This window comes from Barbus barbus (assembly GCF_936440315.1).
Source record: "Barbus barbus genome assembly, chromosome: 33".
Lineage (NCBI taxonomy): Eukaryota > Metazoa > Chordata > Actinopteri > Cypriniformes > Cyprinidae > Barbus > Barbus barbus.
The window spans coordinates 11,684,509-11,710,115 of record NC_136761.1 but is presented as its reverse complement, the minus strand read 5'-3'; the positions used below and the strand labels follow the sequence as shown (position 1 = coordinate 11,710,115).

Below are 25,607 nucleotides of genomic sequence, written 5' to 3'. Positions count from 1 at the left end.
ATAGGCCAGGCGAATACACATTTAAACCTTTTTATGCAGTCTATGATATTAACAGAAACTGGTGTGAAAGATGTGAAATTTTTAATTTGAATTGGATTATTGGTATTTAAATAGTAAGATAAGTTCCTGATAGTGATAGAGAGAGAGAATGTACTTCATGCACTGAAACAATATAGATGTAGAGTTTCACATCCTAAACAGAAGGTGTCGACAAACGCCTCTTTAGTTTCTGAATCCGCCTCAGATCAGGGAAGAGCGCCGTTTATCGCTCGTTCATATGTGAGCACAGTTCAGCTTCTCGTGTTTTTTTATTCATTTACTTATTGTAGACATATATAACAATTTGTATGGTAAACTACTTTATTAAGGGCTAGATAAATCACATCACTTTGCTTCGGTTGAGTAGACGAAGCGTCTTTGGGGGGTTTATCATAAGGTATGTGGTTCAGCTAGCTCGCTAAGCTAACAGTTTCGTTTTCTCAGTTATGCTAAAGAGTTTCCTTTATTATGTAAATAATTATTTGCTTTTCACATAGAGCCTTGTTTTATGCTCAAAGGAATTTTCTTGTTTTTTCGTTTTAACTGAATAGAGAAAGAATAGAAAATGTTTAGATTGGATTAGCTTTTAATTAATAGTTGGCCCTGCCCTGTTGTTTATTTATTTATTTTGACTGAGCATTTTGCTTTATATGTTGTATGTCTGGGGTAGTTTACCATGCAGTCGTGCTTCATTTCAAATGCAGATAAGAAATTCAGATCACTTTAAAATAAATATTAGTTTTTGTGTTATACTATAGTGCATAATAGAGTCACTATCCTATATATTGTGTTTAAACAGGGTGGTTTCCAGCATGGCGGATGGAGAGGGTTTTGTGGTGAGAGTCAGAGGTTTGCCCTGGTCCTGTTCTATTGATGAAGTTCAGAGGTTTTTCTCAGGTAAAAAAGTCCTCTGCTTAAATCTTTTCCACTTTGGTTATGTTCCCTGACTAATTCTAGCTAAACTTCATCGTAGAGTGCAAAATTGCAAACAATGGGACAAGCATACACTTCACATACACACGGGAAGGGCGACCAAGTGGAGAAGCATTTGTCGAGTTGGAATCAGAAGAAGATCTTAAAATTGCAGTGAAGAAAGATCGTGAAACCATGGGCCACCGTTATGTAGAAGGTAGGCAGCTACTTTTACCTTAGTTAGGATCCCTAAAGAAATAATTCACCCAAAGATGAAAATTTGCTGAAAATGTATGTACACACAGGTCATTCCTTGTAGTTGAGTTTGTTTCTTCATCAGAACAGATTTGGTCAAATTTAGCAATGGATCCTTTGCAGTGAATGGGTGCCGTCAGAATGAGAGTCCAAACAGCTGATGAAAACATCACAATAATCTACAAATGATCCATATGAATCCAGTCCATAATTAATGTCTTGTGAAGTGCAAAACCGTGTGTTTTCAAAGTCGACATCAACGTGTTTGTTTAGAACGGTTTCAGACTGTTTTGACTTCTAAACCATGCTTGATCTGTGCATATTTCTCTCCTGATTCAGACAAGGCAGAGGCAATGGTTTGAATTTAAAATTGTCTTGATGATGGGTTTTTCACTTCACGAGATGGTAATTGATGGACTGGAGTCATGTGGAGTACTTGTGATGTTTTTTATCAGAGGTTTGGTCAATCTGATGGCACCTATTCACTGCTGAGGATCCAGTAGGGAACAGGTGATGTCAAGCTAAATTTTTCCAAATCTGATGAAGAATCTGAATGCTGATGAAGAAACAAACTCATCTACATATTGAATAACCTGAGGGTGTCAGCAAATGTTCTTTTTTTTGGTGAACTACACCAAATAATTCCAGATAAAATACTGATCGATTCATATGTGCTTTCAGTATTCAAATCCAATAGTGTTGAGATGGACTGGGTTCTGAAGCACACCGGACCGAACTGCCCGGACACAGGAGGGGACGGCCTGGTTAGGCTTCGCGGTCTGCCTTTTGGATGCAGCAAGGAGGAAATTGTCCAGTTTTTTGCAGGTATGTCCGATAGGAATTTCGAATTGCTAATAATCAGTATGCCACCATTTATCTTAGGTTTATTTTAGTTCATCGGACCATCATTTGCACTTAAATGAGCTTTGAACATTTAAATTAAAGAGCTCAGTTTCAGTCAAATAATCTTTAAAATTAGGAATAGTTGAAATTTGTATTGAATCTTAAGAATTGGACCATCCAGAAGGACCAAGATGGGTCACTTTTTATCCAGCGTTTTCCATTTATGTAATAATTAGAATTTGTGCTTTCATTTCTTTCTTCTTTTGAATTAAACTGCCTCAGCCCTTTTTGTATTTTTATATACCTAAAACAGATGCACAACAATCTAGATAATTTTTTGGGGCTTATCAAACAAACAAGAGATGGGTTGAGACAGACGCTCAAGAGGCATTTGATTTAAGTGACCCTTCTTTTTCTTGCACAAAATTATCTATAAATTGTGCCAGAAAAGGTTCAAATGTATTGTGGCCCCATTTGGAATGTTTATGTAGTACCATTTCTCATTTGACATAAAGAGAAACCCATAGAGTAATATAAAGTCTTGTTAATGGGCTTGTGACTAAATTTGTCCCCCACTGGGGTTATCTGTCCTTGGGTTGAAGGGTTGGAAATCGTGCCAAATGGGATAACATTGCCGGTGGACTTCCAGGGGAGGAGTACGGGGGAGGCCTTCGTGCAGTTTGCTTCACAGGATATAGCCGAAAAGGCTCTAAAGAAACACAAGGAAAGAATAGGGCACAGGTGGGGATGGTTGGTTGGTTGCCTGGATACGTTGCTTTTCTTATGGTGTTCACCTCAATAAATCATCCACTGCAGAAATGGCAAGATATGACCACAGATGATTTGACGGCAAAAAAAAAAAAAAGGAAGATGAGGTCCAGAAGCCTTAAAGATTATGTATTATTAGTGCTGAGTGAACCATTGAGTTGCACTGTGTAGAATTAGAGAGGTAACTGAATGTGGGTACTTTTGAGACAGTTTAGTGAATTTTTACTCCTAACTGTCATTCACATTAGCATTCAAAGCATTTTGGGTTGTATTGGGCAGTTATATCAGCCAGATGTATTAAAGTTGCGATAGAATTTCTGCAACATTTTTCTGGCAAAAAGCGTTCATTGTAAATTGTCTATAGTGTAGCGATGTATGAAGCACAGTTCATATAGAATACACTTTCAAACCAAGCAGCTTTCCGATGGTTGTAGTGAATTCGTTAAAAGTATGAACCTCTTGCAAAATCTGCAAGGGGAAATCTTTTGTCCTCTCCCTTGAAATGACTGGATTTCATCTGTAATTGCACCTTAATACAACAGTATTTGGACTGTTTATATGTTTGACATGAGTAATATTGTGAAATAGTTTTACAATTTAAAGGGATAGTTCACCCAAAAATGAAAATTCTGTCATTAATTAATCACCCTCATGTAGTTTCAAACCCGTAAGACCTTTGTTCATCTTCGGAACTCAAATTAAGATGTTTTTGATGAAATCCAAGAGCTTGCTCCATAGACAGCAACACAACTGATACGTTCAAGGCCCAGAAAGGTAGTAAGGACATTGATAAAATAGTCCATGTGACATCAGTGGTTCAACCCTAATGTTATGAAGCTACGAGAATACTTTTTGTGTGCACAAAAAAAGAACACAAAAATAATTACTTTATTCAACAGTCACTTCTCTTCTGTGTCAGTCTTCGTTGTGCATTCGCAGCAGTATCACAAAAGGTGTGAAATCAGATGCACTACACCTTGTTTACAAACAGAGATAAATCAGTCGTCATAAACATGTCTAAAGATTTTGACAGAGAGGATGACTTTACATTTTTTGTTCAACCTTACTTATTTGAACCAGAATATACAGACGATGAACTGCGATGGATGTTCTATGTCAGAATGCTGGCTCCTGTGTCAGTATTAAACTGTCATGGTACTATTATAAACACGCATTGAAAACTGACACGGAAGAGAAATTGTTGAACAAAGTTGTTATTTTTGTTTTCTTTGTGCACAAAAAGTATTCTCGTAGCTTCATAAAATTATGATTGAACCACTAGTCACATGGACTTTTCAAAGGTACTTACTACCTTTCTTGGCCTTGAATGTGGTAGTTGTGTTGTTGTCTATGCAGGGTTAGAAAGCTCTCAGATTTCATCAAAAATAGCTTAATTTGTGTTCTGAAGATGAATGACGGTCTTACTTGGAATGACATTAATGACAGAATTTTCATTTTTGGTTGAACTAACGCTTTAAAATAACGGTTTTCTATTTGAAAGTTTTGCAATGTATTCTTGTGATGCCAAAGCTGAATTTTCAGTGTCACACAATTCTTCAGAAATGATTCTAATACGGTGATTTGCTGCTCAAGGAACATTACTTTTTATTTGAGATGTTTGACTTCAACCCTTCTCTGCTTGATCGATAGCCTAGTCACATGGCCACTCAGCACTAAGTTTTATGCAATAGGAATCTCTGTTTTTCTACCATTTTGAAGACTTCAGATCACGAGGACCCAGTTAAACAGGTAATACAAAGTAACCCTAACAGTCTGAAGTGCTTTGCTAGCAGAGAACGAAAGCAGCGTGTCAGTCCAATAAGACCCAGACCACAGTAACACATTGCCAGCTGCCTTCGGGTGACCATAAGAAAAGTTCTTCGTAATGAAGGGTTGAATGAAACTAAATATTTAAGGGTTCTTTATTTTCTGTCTCTCTGTGTCTCTTTTTTTCGGAAACTGTTACGTAAAGTCACTGAACGGAGAGGCTGACTGTTAATTAGTGTCATCCCAGACTCATTCTTACTAAGGGTGTTTGTTCTTTAGACCCGTTTTCAGACAGCCCTTATTTATACTGCACGCAGGAATGCTCTTGTCTCTTGCCGGTAGACCCTGGTGCCATTACTCTGCATTTATGTCCTTAGGTATATAGAGATCTTCAAGAGCAGCCGGGCGGAAGTGCGCACACATTATGAACCCCAGCGTAAGGTCATGGGCATGCAGAGACCAGGCCCCTACGACAGGCCTGGAGGCGGCCGCGGCTACAACAGTATGGGCAGAGGAGTCTCCTTTGAGAGAATGAGACGTGGAGGCTATGGTGGAGGTGAAGTATTTTTGGTTGCTATTAACATTGCTACAAATACTATTGATAGAGCTTAATAATACTAAACCTTGAATATTGCTTTAATATACACTCACCGGCAACTTTATTAGGTTACACCTGTTCAATTGCTTGGTAACACAAATTGCTAATCAGCCAATCACATGGCAGCAACTCAATGCATTTAGGCATCTAGATGTGGTGAAGATGACTTGCTGAAGTTCAAACCGAGCATCAGAATGGGGAAGAAAGGGGATTTAAGTGACTTTGAACGTGGAATGGTTGTTGATGCCAGACGGGCTGGTCTGATTATTTAAAAACTGCTGATATACTGGGATTTTCACGCACAACCATCTCTAGGGTTTACAGAGAATGGTCCAAAAAAGAGAAAATATCCAGTGAGCGGCAGTTGTATGGACGAAAATGCCTTGTTGATGTCAGAGGAGAATGGGCAGACTGGTTAGAGATGATAAAAAGGCAACAGTAACTCAAACAAATAACCACTCATTACAACCAAGGTATGCAGAATACCATCTCTGAACGCACAACATGTCGAACCCTGAAGCAGATGGGCTACCGCAGCAGAAGACCACACCGGGTGCCGCTCCTGTCAGCTAAGAACAGGAAACGGAGGCTACAATTCGCACAGGCTCACCAAAATTGGACAATAGAAGATTGGAAAAACGTTGCCTGGTCTGATGAGTCTCGATTTCTGCTGCGACATTCAGATGGTAGCGTCAGAATTTGGTGTAAAGAACATGAAAGCATGGATCCATCCTGCCTTGTCTAAACGGTTCAGGCTGGTGGTGGTGGTGTAATGGTGTGGGGGATATCTTCTTGGCACACTTTGGGCCCCTTAGTACCAATTGAGCATAGTTTAAATGCCACAGCCTACCTGAGTATTGTTGCTGACCATGTCCATCCCTTTATGACTACAGTGTACCCATCTTCTGATGGCTACTTCCAGCAGTATAATGCACCATGTCACAAAGCTCAAATTATCTCAGACTGGTTTCTTGTACATGACAATGAGTTCACTTTACTCAAATGGCCTCCACAGTCACCAGATATCAATCCACTAGAGCACCTTTGGGATGTGGTAGAACGGGAGATTCGCATCATGGATGTGCAGCCGACAAATCTGCCAATATCAATGTCAATATGGACCAAAATCTCTGAGGAATGCTTCCAACACCTTGTTGAATCTATGCCACAAAGAATTAAGGCAGTTCTGAAGGCAAAAGGGGGTCCAACTTAATACTAGCAAGGTGTACCTAATATAGTGGCCAGTGAGTGTATAAGTTTGGGGTCGGTAAGATTTTCTAAAGTATTTTATTCCCACCAAGGCTACGTTTATTTGGTCAAATATTTGGTAAAAACTGTAATATTGTGAAAAATTATTACAAATTTAAGTAACTGTTTTCTATTTGAATATACTGTCATTTATTCTGTGATTCAAAGCTGAATCTTCAGCATCATTTCTCCAGTCTTCAGTGTCACATGATCCCTCAGAAATCAATCTAATATGCTGATCTGCTGCTCAAGAAATATTTCTTGAAATGTTGAAAACAGTTATGCTGCTTAATATTTTTGTGGAAGCTGTGATACATTTTTCAGGGTTCTTTAATAATTTAATTATTTTATAAAAATATACAAGAAAGTCTTTATAAAAGTAGTTTCTGTTACTTTTGTTGAGGTAATGCCTTGCTGAATAAAAGTATCAATTAAAAAAAAAATCTTGATGACCCCAGATTTAATTTTTTGTGGATATTATACTTTTCTTTTTTTCAGGGTTATGTGATTGATAGAAAGTTAAAAAAGAACTTTTAATGTAATTATTCCTTGCTGAATTAAAGTATCAATTTAAAAAATAAAAATAAATAAAGTACCACAAATGTTTGAATGGTAGTGTGCATATAAAGAAAGATTTAGACACTATGGCACTCGGTTGAAGTAGTTCCAAAATAATAGTTGCAGATTTGAGCTGCTAACTGAATAGTTGTAGGTTCAAACCTCATGTGATTTCAAGGAGACTTTCCTTGTAATAAACTGTGTTTTATGTCACTTTAGATAAGAAAGCCTCTGCTAAATGAAGAATAAAGGAATAGCTTTGCTTTTACTCTGTTCAGATAAATCTTTGAATCTTGCTCTGTTTCTACAGCTTCCTGTCAAGATACTTGTGCACAGTTAAGTAAAACAAAGCGAAAGGCTTATCAGGCAGAATAATTTTTTTCTTAACTTGTTCTTGCTCTTATTTGCCTCAAAGATGGTCGTTATGGAGACAGCGGCTCCTCCTTTCAGAGCACAACGGGACATTGTGTGCACATGAGAGGTCTTCCATACAGAGCCACTGAAACTGACATATACAATGTGAGTCCTTATACACACACATGTGTTTATTTCAAGTGTTTGGTAATAAATGCATTTATTTGATTACATACATGTCCTGTTTACTGTCTATATCCATGTTTTCTTCTCTAGTTCTTCTCTCCACTGAACCCAGTGCGTGTTCACCTGGAGATCGGTCCTGATGGAAGAGTAACGGGCGAGGCGGATGTAGAATTTGCCACACATGAGGACGCCGTGGCAGCCATGTCAAAGGACAAAGCCAATATGCGTAAGTGTTAGAAGAGGAAACAAAAATGAAAAGTCTGCTGTTTGTTTACCCACATCCTTTATTCTTTTGTGTCAGCAGATGGAAGAAATTCATAAAGGTTTGGAACTACTTGAGATTGAGTAAATAATGAGAGAATTTGTTTTTGAGTGAACTATACGTTTAAATTCAGTCCTATTAATGGGTCTTGAATGTCTGCATTCTTCTATTGAAGGAAACTAAACACCTTAATAAAACTTTGGTTATGATAGATGATAATCTGGAGTCTAAAGCCCAAAGAATACTTTGTTTTTGTATGCTTTTGCTAGCGTATGCGTACAGTCGAACGTGCAGCCTTTCAAATTATCCTCCATTTGATAGTGTGAGCAAACGCAGGCGACACATGCAATATGGAAAGCTTCATCTTTGTCCAGCATCTGTAGTTTATTTTTCTAGAAGTTATGACTGATAAAAATGTCTTTGTACTCTTGAAACTAAAGATGCAGCTTTCTCATAACCCCCTCACGCAAGCATTTGGCAGTGCAGCCGTCTCCGCTATTTTATTGTCCCTTTAGTTTCATTTTCTACTGTAAAACAAAGGCCGGGGCCAGTGCCGTCAACTTGTGGAACAACTGATTAGTGCAAAACCAATCAATGCGCAAAGTACAGACGGTTACAAAAATCTGACAGTGCGCATACTCTTCTGATGATTAAAATTTGCATTGTGCACTGTATGCTGACACTTGTGTGCCAATCAGAATCCACTTAGCATTTAAACCAGCAGACGACAAAACTGTTGCATGTGCTTATTATAAACAGAATGCTATCTTCTGTTGGTGTGGATGCTAAGTTGTTATCATTGTTGGTGTGAATGGGCTTTTATTTTCATGCAGAGCACCGTTATGTGGAGCTGTTCCTAAACTCCACGGCAGGGGGTGGAAGTGGAGGATACGCTGGCCAAATGATGGGCGGTATGGGTAAGACCCCTTCTTCACCTCTCCTTCAGACTTTACTAACTCTTACTGAGCAGCTATCATAAATGTATAATTGTCGCTCTGCAGGAAACCAGTCGTCATACGGACACAGCAGCCAGCAGATGGGCTCTGGCTACAGCGGAGGTTATGGTAACCAGAGTGGCATGGGGGGCTACAGTGACTACAGTGAGTGTCAGCTCTTCCGTAGCTCTGCTAGCCGGTTCCCTGCCAAATCCTATCGCCCTTGGACCCCTAGGGGTAGCTGTTTGTAATGCCTGATTAAAAAGCCTTTCGTGTTATCCTGTTGTAGCTGATCAGGTAAATACAATCACAATTAAACAGTACTTCAATGCCAATAATATAATTTTAATAAAGTTTGTCTGGATTTTACATTGACTACATAGTATCTTTCTTTTGAATAAATATGTACCTTTCAATATCATTGTTCACATATTTAACAGAGAGCAAAATTCAGTAAAGGTTGCATGTAAAATGCATAGATTATGGTGATAGTTAGCTTACTAAACAAAACAAAGGCATTTAATTTGATTATTTCATAAATGACATCATCTGTGTCCCAATTCAGGGGCTGCATTCTTCGAAGTCTATGAAGGCCAAACCAAGTATTGTTTATATGGGATGGTCTCGCTAATGGTGGATTGCTCTTGTTCCATAGAAACTGTGACAGCTGCTGTTAATGAGTGGCAGTAAAGTTTGTACTAGACTTTTTGACTCTTATATTGATAAGTTAAATATCAGAGTAAATTGAAACCCAAAACTACATTTAAAAGTGCAATGCTGCTTTTTCTCTCAATAAAAGTCCTCTTATTACTGATTAATTACAGTGAATCTTGGGATAGTTTGGGCTGTGAAGGATCCATCTTTTGCATCCCTCATGGCGCAGGAAACGAAGGACGCATTTTGAGGCTGCATTAATGCATTTAGCCCCTCATTGACGTCTTCGGAATGCTGCCTTTGAAAGATGCAGTCTCTGAATTAGGACATCCAGAATTTATATACAGGATATATAATTAAAGGAAAAATGCTGATGTTTTTATCGATTGCATTGTGCTGGTTTATTGATGCATGTTGCTGGTTAAGGCTTAGTATTTTGGGATTTATAATTTGGTTCCAAATAGACCATCCAGAGAGTTCTTCGAGCAGGTGGAATCTTTTAGGGGTCCAAGTGGGTTAGAATTTGGTGCATCGCTCAAGGCCCTATCACATGACCTCCATCAAAGTCTCCCAATCATCAAACCAGCTTTATCTCTGACACTGGATTGCATGCACTTTAATTGATGTAATGTTTTCACCCAAAGTTTAAACTTTCATCTTTGACCCCATCTGACCATTTAAAGTGCAGTTATTGATTGCCAAACAATTCACCTGATGTATCGTTACATGGGTTTTGCCATTGTGTAAAAACAAATAACTAAACAGGTGTGTTTCCCAAAATCAACCATGGCCGCAAGTTTCATTGTTACCAATAGAGTTTAATGGAACTTGTGACCATAGTTACCTAACGATGCATCTCTTATGATACTGTTTATTGCTTTTGTTTTCTAAATCACCTGTTTTTTTTTTTTATTTAATTAAAATTTTTAATGCAAAATCTGATGGTTTTAGCTGGTTTTTACTCATTTTAGCTGTTTTTTTTTTTTTTTTCACTAAATCATCTGGTTTTAGCTGTTTTTTGGTATTTTTCTTTAAATGAACTGGGTTTAGCTTTTTAACTGTTTAGTTTTTTTTTGCTAAATCAGCTGGTTTTAGCTGGTGTTAAGCTTTTAAAAGTAGTGAATTAAAACAACTATTTACTGAAACAAACTGAAACCCTTTAAACTTCAAGCTTATAAAACTACTTCAAACTTTCTGGCTTGGCTTTTTCAAGCCAAGTTAAATTTGTCGAAAAACTTTATCTAGTTGCTTTTCATGTGGATTTTTAAAAATGTTGCATAGTATTGAGGTACTAATTTCAGTTTTATTCATATATTTTGTTTTCATTTTATTTCAAAGTGTTAGTAATTTTTTGTCATTTTGTAGTTTGTCTATAGATTTATTACTTTTTTTGTTATTTAAATGCATCAAGTTAAATCACATTAAAATTAAAACTGGGCAACTAGCTTAAACGAATTTTGTATTTCAAGTGACAAATATTTTTGTAATGGTTTTAATTTTAGTGTAGTTAACTATAATATCCATGTAAATCACCCTTTCACGACAAACCTGCATTGCTTGTCATGTGACCAGGCCTTGAGAGGCATTGTATAAATGGCGATTCTTTCCACACTGAGAACTCCCTGGTCCTAAAATGTGTATTTCTTTCTCCTGTCAGGTAATCAGGGCGGAATGGGGAGCAGTTACTACGGTGGAGGGAGCCGCGGGTCCATGGGAATGAACGGCCTCAACAGCAGCATGGGGGGAGGCTGGGGGATGTAGCCTCCGGGCCTTTCATAGCTGCTTTACAACCTTCATTTGAACAGTGTCCTCTTTCATTTGTTTGTTCTTTGTTCCCTTCTAAGTTGTGTTTGGCGCTGTACACAAGCAAACTTTCTTTTTCCCTTTTGACATGGTTGAAAACAAATCCTGACTAGAGGTGGTAATTTATGTTAAAGAGACACTCTTTATTTGCTGAAATGTGAAACAGCCCATGTATCACACTGGAGAGGTGCCTGTAAATCTGTTTTTACAGTAGAGTATTAAAGAGGTGATTTTTGTTTCCTCTATGGGCCAACTTTATCAAAACCTTTCGTACAGCTTGACGTCTTTGCACACGGAGGTTTTACTCTGTCAGTGATTGTAGCATCATATCTTAAACTTTTGGCTCCTGCAAAGGTGTTCTGCATGTACTCAATGCTTACTCCAGGCCGATCGTTTCAAGAGTGTTCAAGTAAAAGATTTTTGTATCATTTTAAAGCATGGTGGGAAGTGTTACTGTTTGCATTTGCTTTTTTCCCATGCAGTGTATCACCTGTGATTGCGGTGTATTGGACAAATGTCTGATTCCTTATGGCTTCACGGATGGATTATTACTTTGAGGCAGTGTTTATTAAACCGTACACAATTCTATAAAATCTTCAGAAACTTCATTACAGCTTTATGAAAAGAACAGGAGACAAAAGAGGGTACAACACAGGAAACTGTCATATAATCTAAAATAGACATTTTGAGCCTTATAAAGTTTTATAAAATGTTTTTCGTTGACTGACATGAGCCAAAAAAAGTTGTAGTAAAGTTGTTGTAAATACAATTCATCTGCTCTTTAGTCTTGCATACTATAAATGTGATTTTACCTTTGGACAATGAAAATCATTTACAGACTTCATTCAAGCCTCATTCATGATAATAGCAGAACAAACGTGTTCATAAAACCATTATTCAATTCTATTTATGTAAGAACGGTTTTATGAATGATTTCCACATTTTGAACAATTCACATTTCTACTAACTTCATAAAGGAACTGATCCCAACTTTTGCTTTCTGATAGTGGTATATTTTTGTATGACATGCACAGATTAAATCTTTATAGCACAAGCGCATACATTAAAAAATTGTGATAATTAGTGAAAGATTACAATTCAGTAATTCCATGTCTCCTTAAAAAATAAAATAGAACACTAGAATTTACTAAATCATTACAAAATTTATTCTGTCCTATTTTGATAAGAGGAGACTAAAAAGCATGAGGAGTATCGAAATATGAATCCTCTGCATCCACTCTTGGTGAACACGTGAAAGGCTTATATATGTTAGTGCTCTCCCTAAAATGGAGAATATCATTATAAATACAATCAAATTAATGTTAGTTTCTAATTATCCTTGTGTCTTCCTGTCAAAAAACTTTTCATATGGTTTTGCAACAAAGGCTTTAGTCAAACGGAAGCCAGTGGTGCCACAAGTAATTAATGCATAAATGTTAAAAACAGCGATTGGGAGTTTGATTAATACAGTTGGCTTGTAGTTTCTCACACACACAATCAGCAGAGATGTTGAATGCTGTCAGGAGGAGCCGATGGAGCTTCTCTGGAGCAGAAGGGAATGGCAGACGTCACACACGCGGACAGGTCTGGGGTACGAGGGCAGAGCCAGCTCATTACTGGAGCAGCTGTTGCAGTAGATGTCTCCACAGTTCCTGCAATGGTGCTTCAAACAGAAAGAATCAAGAGTTGAGTTACATGCCAAAGACTGAGATGTAATGACTGACGGAGTGGAGCATCACCCACCTTTCTCCGAGAGATTGAGAATTCTTTTTGGCACTGCTTGCACTGTGTAGCTTCATCGTCTTTTAACCAGGCATGACCCTGGAAAACGAATAAGAAAATTATCAATAAAAAAAATATATATATTATTTGGATACTGAACGTTACTTAAATAATTGGAACAAAATTAAAACCTTTATTAAGCAAGGATGCATTAAAATGACCAAAGGTGACAGTAAAAACAATTTTACAAAAGTCAAACAGTAAGTGTACAAGAAGTTACACAGCAAAGTTAAAAAACAGGAATACTTAGAATGCAATAATAAGAAGCGATCTTTAGCTTTGCTGTGCAAATGGACACAATAAAGGTAACCTCATGAAGCTCTTTTACCTTCAAGGCTTTGTTGACCTCTTTGAAGTCCTCCATCTTGAGTTTGGATCTGAAAGCAGGATTTTGTTAAAGACATTTAGCGTGCTGCAAAGTTCTTCAGTTATGAAATAAACACTTTCAGCTATAAAGCAGCTCTAAAGAAGACAACTGTGAACTGTCATTATCCAGAAATATCAGAAAATGTGAGTGGAGCAGTCTTACTGGCTGAGATGAAGGCCCATCTCCTGTAGAGCCTGTTCCTGCTCCTCACACAGCTGCTGGAGCTGTTTCTTCTCCTGTCGAAGATCAAGCAGCTCCTGTGGAAACAAAGGTAGAGTGTTCTAGATTGAAGCAGTCATAATTTATTAACACAATAATACAAAAACGTCACTCTTGCTTTGATTTTGTATAATTTCAAGTCTTTATTGACTTGTAGTGGTTAGTTTTATGGCGGAAGCAGCAGTGCATCTGACCGTCTGCAGGCCCTGCAGCTGCTGCAGTTGTGTGCGCAGCTCTGCGCTGTTGTCTTGCTCTCTCTGCAGCTCCTTCTGTAGGTTCTGCCGCTGCTCCTTCTCTGCGCTGAGCTCTGACTCCAGGCCTGCCCTGAAAAGAGAACAGAAACAACACGAGTCTAAAAAAATCTAAAGCTAGAGTGGTGAAATTATGACCCCTTTAAAAAAAAAAAAAGAAAAAAAAAAAAGGTTTTACCGTCTTTTTTAATTTAATTTAATAATTTTTTGACTTACATTTCAACAACAATCTTTAGAGAACAAAAACAAATGGGGGAATATAAAAAATACAATTAAGTTTAAAAATGTTCTCTAATACAGGATGAGATTTCTAAAGTGACTATAAAAATAAATATAAATTCAAAAACTATTTTACAGCTGGGTTAAATTTAAAGAGATGCTTCCATACTAGTTTGATTACCAACATTCATCAAAATATATATTTTTGTGTGTTCATCAGCTGAAAGAAAGGCATAAAGGTTTGGAACAACAAGTGTGTTTGAGAAATTATGACAAAATTTTTTGGATGAACTATCCCTTCAAGGTATCTATGACAGCAAAGTTAGAGCATTTCTAGAAGCCTGATTTACACTACCTGAGTGTGTCGAGGTCAGCGAGACGCTTCTGCAGGGCGTTCACTTTCCCTTTCACCTCCGATCTCAGCTCATTCTGGCTTTCATCTGTGTTCTTGCGCACATTTTCTGAATTTTGTAGCCTAAGGAGCAAATACTCATGTTTATCAGATCTTGAAAAACTACATACATACATATTTCATACATATATGTGATCTTCATGTTGTTTCAAACCTGTATGACTTGATTCACCAACATTCTTCCAAAGATCATAAGGAAAACAAAGTCATTAGGTTTGGAACAACATATAGGTGGGTAAATGATGAATAATTTTGAGTAAATTATTCCTTAAAAATGTCCTGGCACCTCTGCTCTAGTTCCTTCATGGCTGCTTCCATCTGAATCATCTTCTTTTCCAGCTCTTGCATGTCCTCCACTTTTTTCTGGGCCACTCGGTCAGACTCCTTATAGGTTAAACGACAAGGCTTAAGTTTCAACTGGTTACATGTAATCCTATTCCAGCAACATGTTGTTCAGACAACAAGATGTAACACCTGTGCTTTGTTGAACATCTGTAAGTTGAGATTCTTGACTTGGTCTAGCTGTTGTCGAAGTGTGACCAGCGTGTCTTGTTTCTCATGCGTGTCCTTTTCCAGGAGTTTCATGGCAACTTCCATTTCCTGCTTCAGACTGATCTGCAGCTCCAGCTCCTTTTGCAGCTCCTGATTTGCCAAACAGTTTATTCAGATACTTTGACTGGCTCCATAAAATATTATAGTTACATTAATGCATGAAAATTCTGTCATAATTTATTAAACTTTGAGTTTCTGTCTTCTGTTGAACATAAGAAGAAGATATTTTGAAGAATGTAGGTAACCAAACAGTTTCTGGGCCCCAGTGACCTTCATAGTATTTTTTCCATACTATGAAAGTAATTGGGGATCAGCAACTTTTTGGTTACCCAAATTCTTCAGAAAAAATAAACAACATGAGGGTGAGTACATTTCCTTTTCTGGGTCCCTTTAATACCATGTAATACAATACAGACTCAAATTTGAAAATGATTTTACATTTAGAGCGGAATTATTTTACATTCTTACCTGCCGAATTCGTTTCTCCTCCTTGTATTGCTTCCAAACTACACTGTACATTTCATCCAAACCCTGCCGTGTCTGTCGATATGTTTCTAGCTCAACCTGGCTGTCTTGTAGAGTCACCTAAACAACAATCCAAAGTGAGTACAATTTTGCTTAGAAAATAAAACTGTCTAGACAGCAGGTAACTTTCTTTTGGAATGCAAAAATACTGCATGGATTTATTTATTAGTAATAAACCACCAGACAGGCCTACATTTGGCCATTTTTAGGGTCGTGGCATTAGATGTTCCCAACTTTTTCTAGCGACTTTTCCAGTGAACAGATGCAGATTTTTTAAAATGATTTCATACTGATTGTTTTCATAATACAACTTTTCTATTGCAACTCTCACCTCTTCTTTCCTCTGACTAGATTGGAGAATATTTGCATTTTCTTGTTTAAGTTGTTCCTGCTCTTCGCGCAGAGCGTTGATTCTGTCTGTGGCTGCTGTAAGCTGTACAAAAGACATCAAATAAATATATTTTTCCATGTTAATCCTGTATTTAATAATGTGCACAATTTAGAACCAAGAAATTACATTACACAAAATATAAGGTCATAATAAAGTCCCTAAAAATCAATCAATCTAATTTTTCCACCTCCTCAATGAGTTTGCTGTTGGTCTTCTCCAGTGAGTCCATCTTGGCCTGAAGATCTGTTACTGTGCAGCTCAGATGCCGGTTCAGTTCTTCTATGTAGTGCTTCTGGTCAAGAATGGCTGTCATTTTTGAATCACTGTTAGCAGTTAAAGAATCAGAAAGAGTCAAAATTACTAAACTAGCTCATAATAAAATAATAGTCTTGTTTCTAGCCATGTAATTAGTGATTTAATGCTTAATCTTTGCTAAGTGATCACACACTCACTCCTGTGTGTTCTCAGTAGCTTGCGGATCCTTTAGATACATTGAGAAGTCAATGACGCCCACCTGCAGAAACAAAAACACAGTGTTTAGCATCAGTGTCATCTGATAACATAGTTTGGATGGCTATATGTTTTACCTGGGAATCCAGATCCTCTCCTTTCACACACAGATTGGCATCGATCACATTCAGACCCACCAGCATCCCTACAATCACAGCTCCCTCCTCCTCCATTATAAGAGCCCCGGGGTCATAAAACTCCCTGAGACAGAAAAAATAAATATTGGGAAGCCCAGAACTGAATAGCACTACAGTACTGTATTTTGTATGATATTAAACAAATTCTGTGGAAGAGTCTAAATATTAAAGATCACTGGAATTTAATAGCTCTTACCCAAGAAGTTCTCTTCTATTTATTAGCACTTTCATGTAGTCTGCGATTTTTTTCTGCATTAGAGCCAGATGCAGCCACGCTCGAGCTCGCCCGAGGCCGGTCCTGAAACAACACAGAACCTCATAAATGTACAGATCAAATCACACTGTTTCAGACAGAATATTATATTCAAGACAAACGCTTGTGATAGGAACCTACTTGATTCCAGGCATATCCCGCACACTGGTGGCAATGTCAGATGACTCAGGGCACAGTTTCTCCATCAACTCCAGAGGAGCCCAGATAGACTTATTCTGACCAATGAAAGTCTTCTTTACTGCACAGGAGGTGAGACAGAAACATGCAGGATTTAGGCCAAAAAATGGGTTAATTTCACAAAACCTGTCAAGAATATCGAGGTTTTAAACTCCAAAATCAAAACAAATAAATAAGAAAAAGAAAAATCACATTTTCCTTCAAGAAATGTAGCCTTTAAGTTTTCATAACAATTAAACACATATCCCTCCTGAAAAAATATATAATATATATTTAAGCAGCTTTGTTATTGTTCACTAAATTAAAACATAAAATCATTTTCATTGCTTGAATAAAATAAATATGAACTGAAATAAAATATATAAAAAAATTATTAAACATTTCTTTCAGCTAGTAACCAAGGCCACATTTTCAATTTCTGAAACCAGAAAATATAAAAACCTAATTTAATTAAGAAATATTAATAAAACTAAAACAGTATAGCAATGATACAAAAACAACACTGCTCTGAAGTATTTATAAATCATGGAGGTATTTGTTGTACTGAAATTTATGTAATTTTCAAAACTAATTACATTGCAGCATTTTATTTTTACTGTATAATAAAAAAAGAATTTATAATAAAAATGACTGTTTTACAATAATGAGAATCAACTCAAACTGAAAATAAAAAATGTCCAGCAATAACATTTCAAGTGGAAAATGTGCACCATCCAAACTAAAAGTCAAACTGTAAATATGCTTCATTTTCATAAGTAAATAGATAGATAGATAGATAGATAGATAGATAGATAGATAGATAGATAGATAGATAGATAGATAGATAGATAGATAGATATTAAATAAATAAATCCATCTAAAATATTTATTTTTTAAAAGAAAAAATAAATAAATAATTTTATTTATTTTTTATTTTTCTCATTTGTTGTGACCGGTCACAGGAATATGTTTTTGTGAGAGTTACCTATATGAATACAGTGACATTTTGTCATTCTACATTCACTTTTAAGATTTATGTCCCATCTCACCTTTTAACCCATGTTTAAGGCAGTGCTCCAGAACCACAAAGAACTGCTGCAGAGGTGGATATTCAGAGTCCAGAGTGCGACCGAGACTGAGGGAGGACTGGATCAGAACCTTAATGCTGAGCTTCATCATGCTGAGGAGATTTGACCTCTCCACCACCATGGGATCCTTCACAGCTGGACAACACAGATGCATTAGCACAAACACTTCCTGTGGCATCTGCAGGATTAATCAGCTCACGGTTACTTAGTTTATCCGGTGAGTCGGTGTAATTAAGTGCAAATGAAAAACAATGACTTAAATATTACGGTAACTTAGAATAATAAATAAAGAGTATTAAACCGAACTTTGGGGGAAAGGGAAGTTCCTGCTGAAAAAAAATTAAAATTCAGAGTCAGGAAGCAGGTGCATTATTCATTTCCTGTATACCGTAATGGTCTGCAAAACAATTATGTCACATATTGGAATTATACCACAAAATAAACCACAGATGTAGGTTGTGTTCTTCACCATATAACACTAGCTGCATTCAAATGTATAAATCACTTGTTATACTCAGAGTATAACCTAATCAAAATGGATAATAGCCCGATATGAGTTGCAAGAATTGAGCTCATGAATACACTAACCTGTGCGATGCAATCAATTGGACCTCTACATTCTTTTGAATGGTAGACTTATGGATCTCTATTACAAAACTGTACTGTTTGATGGAGCAGTGCTGCAATCAGATGATACCATGGTTCTTTGTCATTTACTAAATTACATAATTTTTACTATATTCATACACCATAGTATTTGGGCTAGTAGCTGACGTGACATTTCAAGCGGTGTCAGCAGTGTTCTCTAGTTTGACATGTTATATTTTGAGTATTTATACTTTAATCTACAATATAATTTTTACAAGTATACTGTAGTTTCATACTTCTCGTCAAGAAAATATACAAGCAATTATTATTTTCTCATGTCAAGCATGACAGGGTTTTCAAAACATGAGACACAAGGGAGAGCTGGGAGAGAATGGAAAAGTTTAAAAAAAAGTGTAAAAACAATAAATAAATAAAAAATATGATTGCATTAAAATAACTGCAAATTTTGATAGAAAAGTAACAATAATTGGATTAAATTGACAATTTGATTAAAAAAGTAACAATAATTAAAATAAACTACAGGATTAAAGTTTAAAATTAAATAAAATAATTTTTAAATAAATAATTTATAATAGAAGAAATAAAAAAATAGATTTAAATAATACACATTACAATATATTAGGCAGAAAAACGTGAAAAATACTTTAAACATAATATACTGCACATATTTTTATTTTATTATTAGTTTTTCCAAACACGTAACTGGGTATTTACATATAGATGCAGTAACTGCCATCTAAAATATGACACTGCATGCAATATTTGCAATAATAATAATAATTCATTTATATAGGTTACATTTATATAGCGCTTTTCAAGGCACTCAAAGCGCATTACATACAAGGGGGGAATTTCCTCAACCACCACCAGTGTGCAGCATCCACCTGGATGATGTGACGGCAGCCATAGTGCGCCAGAACACCCACCAGCTTACTGGTGGAGAGGAGACAGAGTGATGAAGCCAATCAGTGCATAGGGATGATTAGAAGGCCATGATGGTCAGAGGCCAATGGGCAAATTTGGTCAGGATGCTGGGGTAACACCCCTACTCCTGGGATTTTTAATGACCACAGAGAGTCAGGACCTCGGTTTAACGTCTCATCCGAAGGACGGTGCTTTTTACAGTATAGTGTCCCCATCACTATACTGGGGCGTTAGGACCCACACAGACCACAGGGTGAGCACCCCCTGCTGGCCTCACTAACACCTCTTCCAGCAGCAACCTAGTTTTCACAGGAGGTCTCCCATCCAGGTACTGACCAGGCTCAACCCTGCTTAGCTTCAGTGGGCAACCGGTCTTGGGCTACAGGGTGATATGGCTGCAGTCTTTTCCCTCATGGCTATTTAATTAAACAGTAAAAAAAAAAAAAGGTTGATTTTAAACTTCATGGTAAATATACACACCTTGCCTTTATACATTCGTACTCATCTGAACGTCAGATATTCATGTTGCATTAAAAAAAAATTACACTGTGAAAAAAGTACTGTGCTTGTATATTTATACACAATATTGTGGCAATACCGTGGTCCCAATTCCAAAAATATGGCATTACCGTTGTACTTTGTTAATTGTGTTATTGACTACTTAGTAAGCTAAGTAAGCGCAGTCGATTAACTTTCTTATCCCCATATTTAAATATTAGAGAGCTGAACAGGTGTCATACCTGCTGTCTTCAGGGGATCTGAGGTGTCAGAGGTGTGTTGTGATGTGTCCGACCCCTTTAACCCCGCGCTGTAGTGATTCACTCCACTGCTCAGCGTCTCCGTCGCTTTACGAGCAAACGACAGAATCGGCGCCGACCAGGAGCTGTCTGCACGTTTGTCCTTTTGGGTATCGTTGGCGACATCATTTTGCCCAGGTTCCGTAGCCTCTGGTTCTTCCTCTTTAGCAGGAACGTCTTCAAATTCAACTTTGGTGTTTGGATCCCCGTCCGCCATGTTTACATGTCAAAACATGTGACTCGAGACCAGAGCAATCGGTTTTTGATCACTCAGGGGAGACAAATCGATCGGCGATTGAGGAGATTTTTTTTAATCTATATTTAGACATCGATTGAAAAAAATAGAACGATTACTAAATACATTAAAATTAGACGATTAGAACAGAAAGAACGAAGATATTGAACAGAAATCAAATAGAAAATAAATAGAAATGTAATACAAAATAAAACCAATAAAAAATGTAAAAAAAATAGATTTAAAAACTTATCCACATACGGACAGACATATTTTAAACCTTTAAAGTTTAACAAATTATGTGTGCATATTGATTGGACTGTCTATGTAGGAGTTTAATGTATCCACTAGATGGCAGTAGCGAACGCCGTTTTGCTCATTTATTAATTTAAATGGCGATGAACTGACCATGCAGTTGTTATGCTTTCTGCTCAGTCAGTGTGCTGTATATCCAAAACTTATCTGATGCAAAGTAGGATTTTAAGACAACTTGAGTGTTAAAAAAATGTTAGATGGTTATGATACATTACCAAAAGACACAAGGTGATATGAAACAAATGCAATCGTGGGTAATAATGTCAAGGATTAAAAATAATTAATTGATTTGTTAGTCAAGTGTTAGTCAGAATCTGAATCTGATTTAGTTGCTTCACTACAGGTGTTTTGAACCATAACTTTCATTAAAACTAACATTGATTTCATTATCAGAGCATTAGTTAATGTCTGTTTAAACAGATTAACATGTTTTGAAACAACTCTAAAAGAAAATCCAATATGGTTTACATAAACCTTTTCCCTTAATGTGCTCATACTGATCCACTTGCATGGCTCTCCTGCAAATGAAATTATAATGACATAATACTACGTTCTTCTTATTACTTCAAACCATGATAAAACCATGGCATGTGTTGTTCTTAACCTGTTATTGTCTTTGGGTCATTTGAGCAAAAAATGTTGATAAGATTTGTTGCAATGGATGTTCAAAGTGAGTCTGTATTTACTGCTCCAATCACAATGGCAATTTATTTGTGAAATATGTTGAAATGGTAAAATTGTATCTATAATACCTACTTTTCTACAATTACAATTAGTTTTAAAATATGTGAGATATTACGAAATGCCAAAAGTGAAGTTAGCCAGGGGAAGAAAAACAAAACAAAACAATTGTGGTACTCCATCAATACTGAAAAACAATAAAATAAAATAAAAGCACTCTTTGTGCTCTATTCAAAAAGTCATGCATTTTTAATTGTTTACTAAGTAGGCCAGATGGTCACAGGTAGGTGTAGATTTTAGCACAGTAGGAGGGTTAAAACTTCTGAAAAAAAGAAGAAAGAGGTGTAGACCAATAAAACAGCTAATAAAACATCATCAAAGGATCTGTCTTGGTCTTGATGCACAATCTGTTACAGCTCTATAGTGGGCGTGGCCACACTCATATTTAAATACATGTCACTGAGACGCGGCTGATTTTTTAACCTTGAAGCACGAGAGACGCTCACAGTAACAAAGTAACGCTTGAAGACACGAAGTAACCATCTACCGCGACTTCAAGGATATTAACACAGCGGGAAGGATTTTATTTTTAACAGCTGAATCTATCGTCGTCATTGCCAGTAGGGAAAATATGAAGTTTATAACTAGTTTGCGTCTTTTCGTCTTTACCATCGGTGAGTATAGCTGACAGACCGAGGTTGCTTGTTGCTGAAGGGTGTCGCATTACAACCCTGTGCTAATTATATAACTGTAACATGCTCAGTTTTTGATAAAGAAACTTTGGTTTTACTAATAGATTATGTGGAAATTCATAACTTTGTTTCATATTCAACTGAGGCTTTTTTTACCATTCAAAACTTCGGATTTGCCCGTGAACCTATTAATGGGTCAACAATGTCATTCTGTTTTAAGAATATTCTGGGATATATTTATTTTTGTCTCATGCGTTCATTCGTTAGCTCAGTGTCTGTGCATGCAAGAGTTTTTGTAAATGAAGCCCCTCGCACCCTCTAGGGGTTTTAGGTAATGCACACAACCTATTATTAGTTTTAAAACATGCTTTATTTGCATGTCAGTCTCTGGATTGTGAAATAAACTCGATTGTATTTATTCTAGTTAAGAGAGAAAATATTAGTGGGCTCTATGCATTAATAACAAAAAAATAAGACAATTCTGAGACACCAGCAAGTATAACGTTTACACTGTAGTCAACAATCCACTGCATAACCATAAACGATCAATCAATCTATCTGACTAAGTTTTAATGGCTATTCACTATGTTTTCCCATTCAGTGGCTGTCACATCGGTGAGCGGTGCGTCTATAGAGCGGTTTGAGAGTGAGAGGCCGGCACAGACTGCTGTGATTGATCTTTTGGAGGCACTGAGTGAGAAGAGATCTACTGTGGACAACAAGCAAGTGGAATATGAGGAGGAAGACGAGTATTACTATGATGATGAAGAGGAGGATGAGTTTTCAGGGGATTACGACGTGCCACTTGGTAATTGATTTAAAAGGGCATTTAGCAGACACTTTAATCCTAAGTGATTTACAATAGAAGAGCATAAGCAATTCGTCACAGATTTTAAGATTTGCATTTATGTTGTAGCTTAAATTTTAGTATGAATAACTGTACATTCTTCTCTCTCACCAAAACAGTTGCTTTTTCAAGCAAACCCAAAGACCCTAGTGCAGTTTTGAGTGCGGAGAAACTTGAAGGCTCGAAGAGCAAGGGGCTTGGAAGGAAGAAGGCCAAAGGAAAGGGAAAAGGCAAGAAAAGGAATCCATGTCTAAAAAAGTACAAGGACTTCTGTATCCACGGAACCTGCCAGTATCTGAAGGACTTAAAGGGGCCCTCTTGCGTGTAAGCACTTCCTTTAAACCATTTCTCCTGTAACTTTGTCGTTCTTTTATTAAAATGGTTATATTTTAAAGCTGTTTAAGAGAATCAATGGCTGTTTTGTTTTTTCCCCAGATGTGACCAGGGCTATTGGGGAGAGCGATGTCACAGTGTCTACCTGGAAGTAAAGCAGAATGAGGGAGCATATAACCGCACTACAGCGCTTGCTGTGGTGGCCGTGGTTCTCTCTTCATTATGTCTCACCATCATTGGACTTTTACTGGCACTCAGGTTTGTATTTAATCTCCCTCATTTTTTTTTTTTTATAAGCAATAAGATGTCTGTAGTCGATCATAATGTCAATTTTTTTTATTTTTTTATCATCTAGGTTTCACAAGCAAGGTGCATATAATGTGGAAAATGAGGAGAAAGTTAAACTGGGAGCCGCCCCACACCAATAAACGAGACTGGAGAGAACGGTGAGTGAGGTCATCCATTCGTACATGCTGCCTAAAATCATCCAGCGTGATTTGACTCCGTCGCCTGACATCTGCGTTCTTGTTTTATTTCAGGGCAACCGTATGGAAATTCTACCTCAAAATGAAGTGGCAAAGTTGAATGTTGTGCGGAGCAGCAGGCACAGCGTGCTGGAGAGGAGGATAGAGTGACCGTGTTTGTTTGGCAGGAGTCGTGGCGCCTCCGTGAAGGGCCTGACTCACAAATGACTCGCTAAATTGTTCACAGGAGCGCTCAAAACCTGCCACAAACTGGAACTCTGACGGACTAACTCTGTCGGGAAGAGAAACCGATCTGTTCGATACAGAATGAGAAGGAACTCTTCGGGTTTGGGAATGTAGTTTTTGAGGCGAGGCTTTTTCTAGTACGGAAGAAGCTTGGCCTGAAATGAGTATTCTTACAAATAAGCATTTTTGTTCATGTCTTGTGCACTGTGTATTTAATCGTTGCTGGCTATGCTTTTAATTTATTTATGTGTATATATAACTATTAATATTTATTTGGATTTAGACCAACCTTGTCCAGCCCTAATGCACTGGCAACGTATTTGAAAGTGTCTGTGTTGTATGTTGATGTAATATTTTATTTATTAAAAGCAGTAGTAATCCGTGTCTATTCAGTAATTGAGTACTGAACAATGGTAGACTGAAAATCAAAATGGTATATTATAATGGTATGCGATTTTTGATATTTTTGATGCATTTAATGAAGAGAATTTTTGGAACTATTATTTGTATTTTGATGTTCAGGACAGTGTTAGAATGTATGTTTCAGCAAACATTATGAAAAGTCATATTTCAAGCTTTTTTTTTTTTTTCCCTTTTTTTTTTTTTTTTTTTTTTTTTCCCTTTTTTTAAGGATTTTTTTATTTATTTTTGGCCAGTAAAATGCTTGCACTGTTACGGAGCAGTGTTCCAATTAAGAAATGTGAATTATTAGTTCATTTTCTGTTTATTTAATTTCAGCATCCTGCTCTTAAGACAGTAGTTGTTTCCTCATTCTCTCATTGTATGTATGGAGTATTTTTAAAATGCTCAGACAAGAAATTAAGGCAAATAATAAAACCTCTTTATATAAAAGACCCAAGTTATTGTAATTTCTTTAGAGAATTGTATGCTCGTTATCTTCCCAAGGAGGAAGATTCCAGTGTGATGCAATGAGTCATTTCCTCATGAGAGCAGTTAGGACCGGTTTCCCATTTTGAAGATATTTTTGAAAACTGGAATGGGGACAAAAATACTGTAATGTCTACGTTTTGGCATAAAAAGAAAATTTTGTCTAGTCCACGTCCTGCTCTCAATTCCAAAGATGTCTTTCATGTGACATGCACCTGTATCCTGAGCATGTGATCTGCATTGTGGCCATTTTACATTGACAATAAACACTCTTTCACAAACACGCCCATCACATGCAACTTCTCACCTTGCATTATTGGTTTGCAGCATCATGAAATTGCACTTCCTTGACTAAAAATTGCAATACTTGGTCACACCTTCAGCATTTTTTACTCCACTGAAATTACTTCTCTAATCTATAAAAACTGGATCCATGACAGACTTAAAAGAGGAACCCCCGCCACAGAGCTCATTTCCTTTTGCATGTTTGAAGTCGGTCTCAGATCCTTTG

At 37.0% G+C, this 25,607-nt stretch overlaps 3 protein-coding genes across 9 annotated transcripts; 2 read left to right on the top strand and 1 right to left on the bottom strand.

Moving 5' to 3' along the window:
- Nucleotides 1–230: 230 nt before the first annotated feature.
- On the top strand, nt 231–12,170 carry LOC306852801 (heterogeneous nuclear ribonucleoprotein H2-like). Of its 6 annotated transcripts, none has more exons than XM_079389890.1 (12): nt 243–279; nt 369–436; nt 839–936; nt 1,013–1,168; nt 1,888–2,031; nt 2,652–2,790; nt 4,962–5,140; nt 7,404–7,507; nt 7,619–7,754; nt 8,624–8,707; nt 8,792–9,022; nt 11,037–12,006. In XM_079389890.1, exons 3-11 carry the CDS (start codon nt 852–854, stop codon nt 8,974–8,976), a joined length of 1,212 nt encoding a protein of 403 aa, XP_079246016.1. In that variant the 5' UTR covers nt 243–279; nt 369–436; nt 839–851; the 3' UTR covers nt 8,977–9,022; nt 11,037–12,006. The 6 variants fall into 6 exon arrangements, with proteins under 6 accessions (XP_079246014.1, XP_079246011.1, XP_079246015.1 ...); XM_079389887.1 differs by having other exon boundaries at nt 8,792–8,890; nt 11,037–11,997; XM_079389888.1 differs by lacking the exon at nt 369–436 and having other exon boundaries at nt 231–279; nt 11,037–12,025.
- rufy1 (RUN and FYVE domain containing 1) lies at nt 11,308–20,663 on the bottom strand. Of its 2 annotated transcripts, none has more exons than XM_079389883.1 (17): nt 20,339–20,663; nt 18,027–18,200; nt 16,942–17,059; nt 16,744–16,845; nt 16,488–16,611; nt 16,353–16,414; nt 16,088–16,223; nt 15,841–15,942; nt 15,453–15,569; nt 14,907–15,074; nt 14,719–14,816; nt 14,376–14,495; nt 13,745–13,874; nt 13,494–13,588; nt 13,293–13,341; nt 12,926–13,003; nt 11,308–12,845 (listed from the first exon to the last, which is right to left on the bottom strand). In XM_079389883.1, exons 1-17 carry the CDS (start codon nt 20,610–20,612, stop codon nt 12,702–12,704), a joined length of 2,091 nt encoding a protein of 696 aa, XP_079246009.1. In that variant the 5' UTR covers nt 20,613–20,663; the 3' UTR covers nt 11,308–12,701. The 2 variants fall into 2 exon arrangements, with proteins under 2 accessions (XP_079246009.1, XP_079246010.1); XM_079389884.1 differs by lacking the exon at nt 20,339–20,663 and adding an exon at nt 19,935–20,001 and having other exon boundaries at nt 11,725–12,845.
- A 1,434-nt stretch (nt 20,664–22,097) lies between these two features.
- On the top strand, nt 22,098–25,392 carry LOC306852815 (proheparin-binding EGF-like growth factor). The gene is made up of 6 exons (XM_079389911.1): nt 22,098–22,300; nt 22,920–23,126; nt 23,285–23,489; nt 23,601–23,756; nt 23,854–23,944; nt 24,038–25,392. The coding sequence occupies exons 1-5, from the start codon at nt 22,258–22,260 to the stop codon at nt 23,924–23,926; spliced, it is 684 nt and encodes a 227-aa protein (XP_079246037.1). The 5' UTR covers nt 22,098–22,257; the 3' UTR covers nt 23,927–23,944; nt 24,038–25,392.
- Nucleotides 25,393–25,607: the final 215 nt, after the last annotated feature.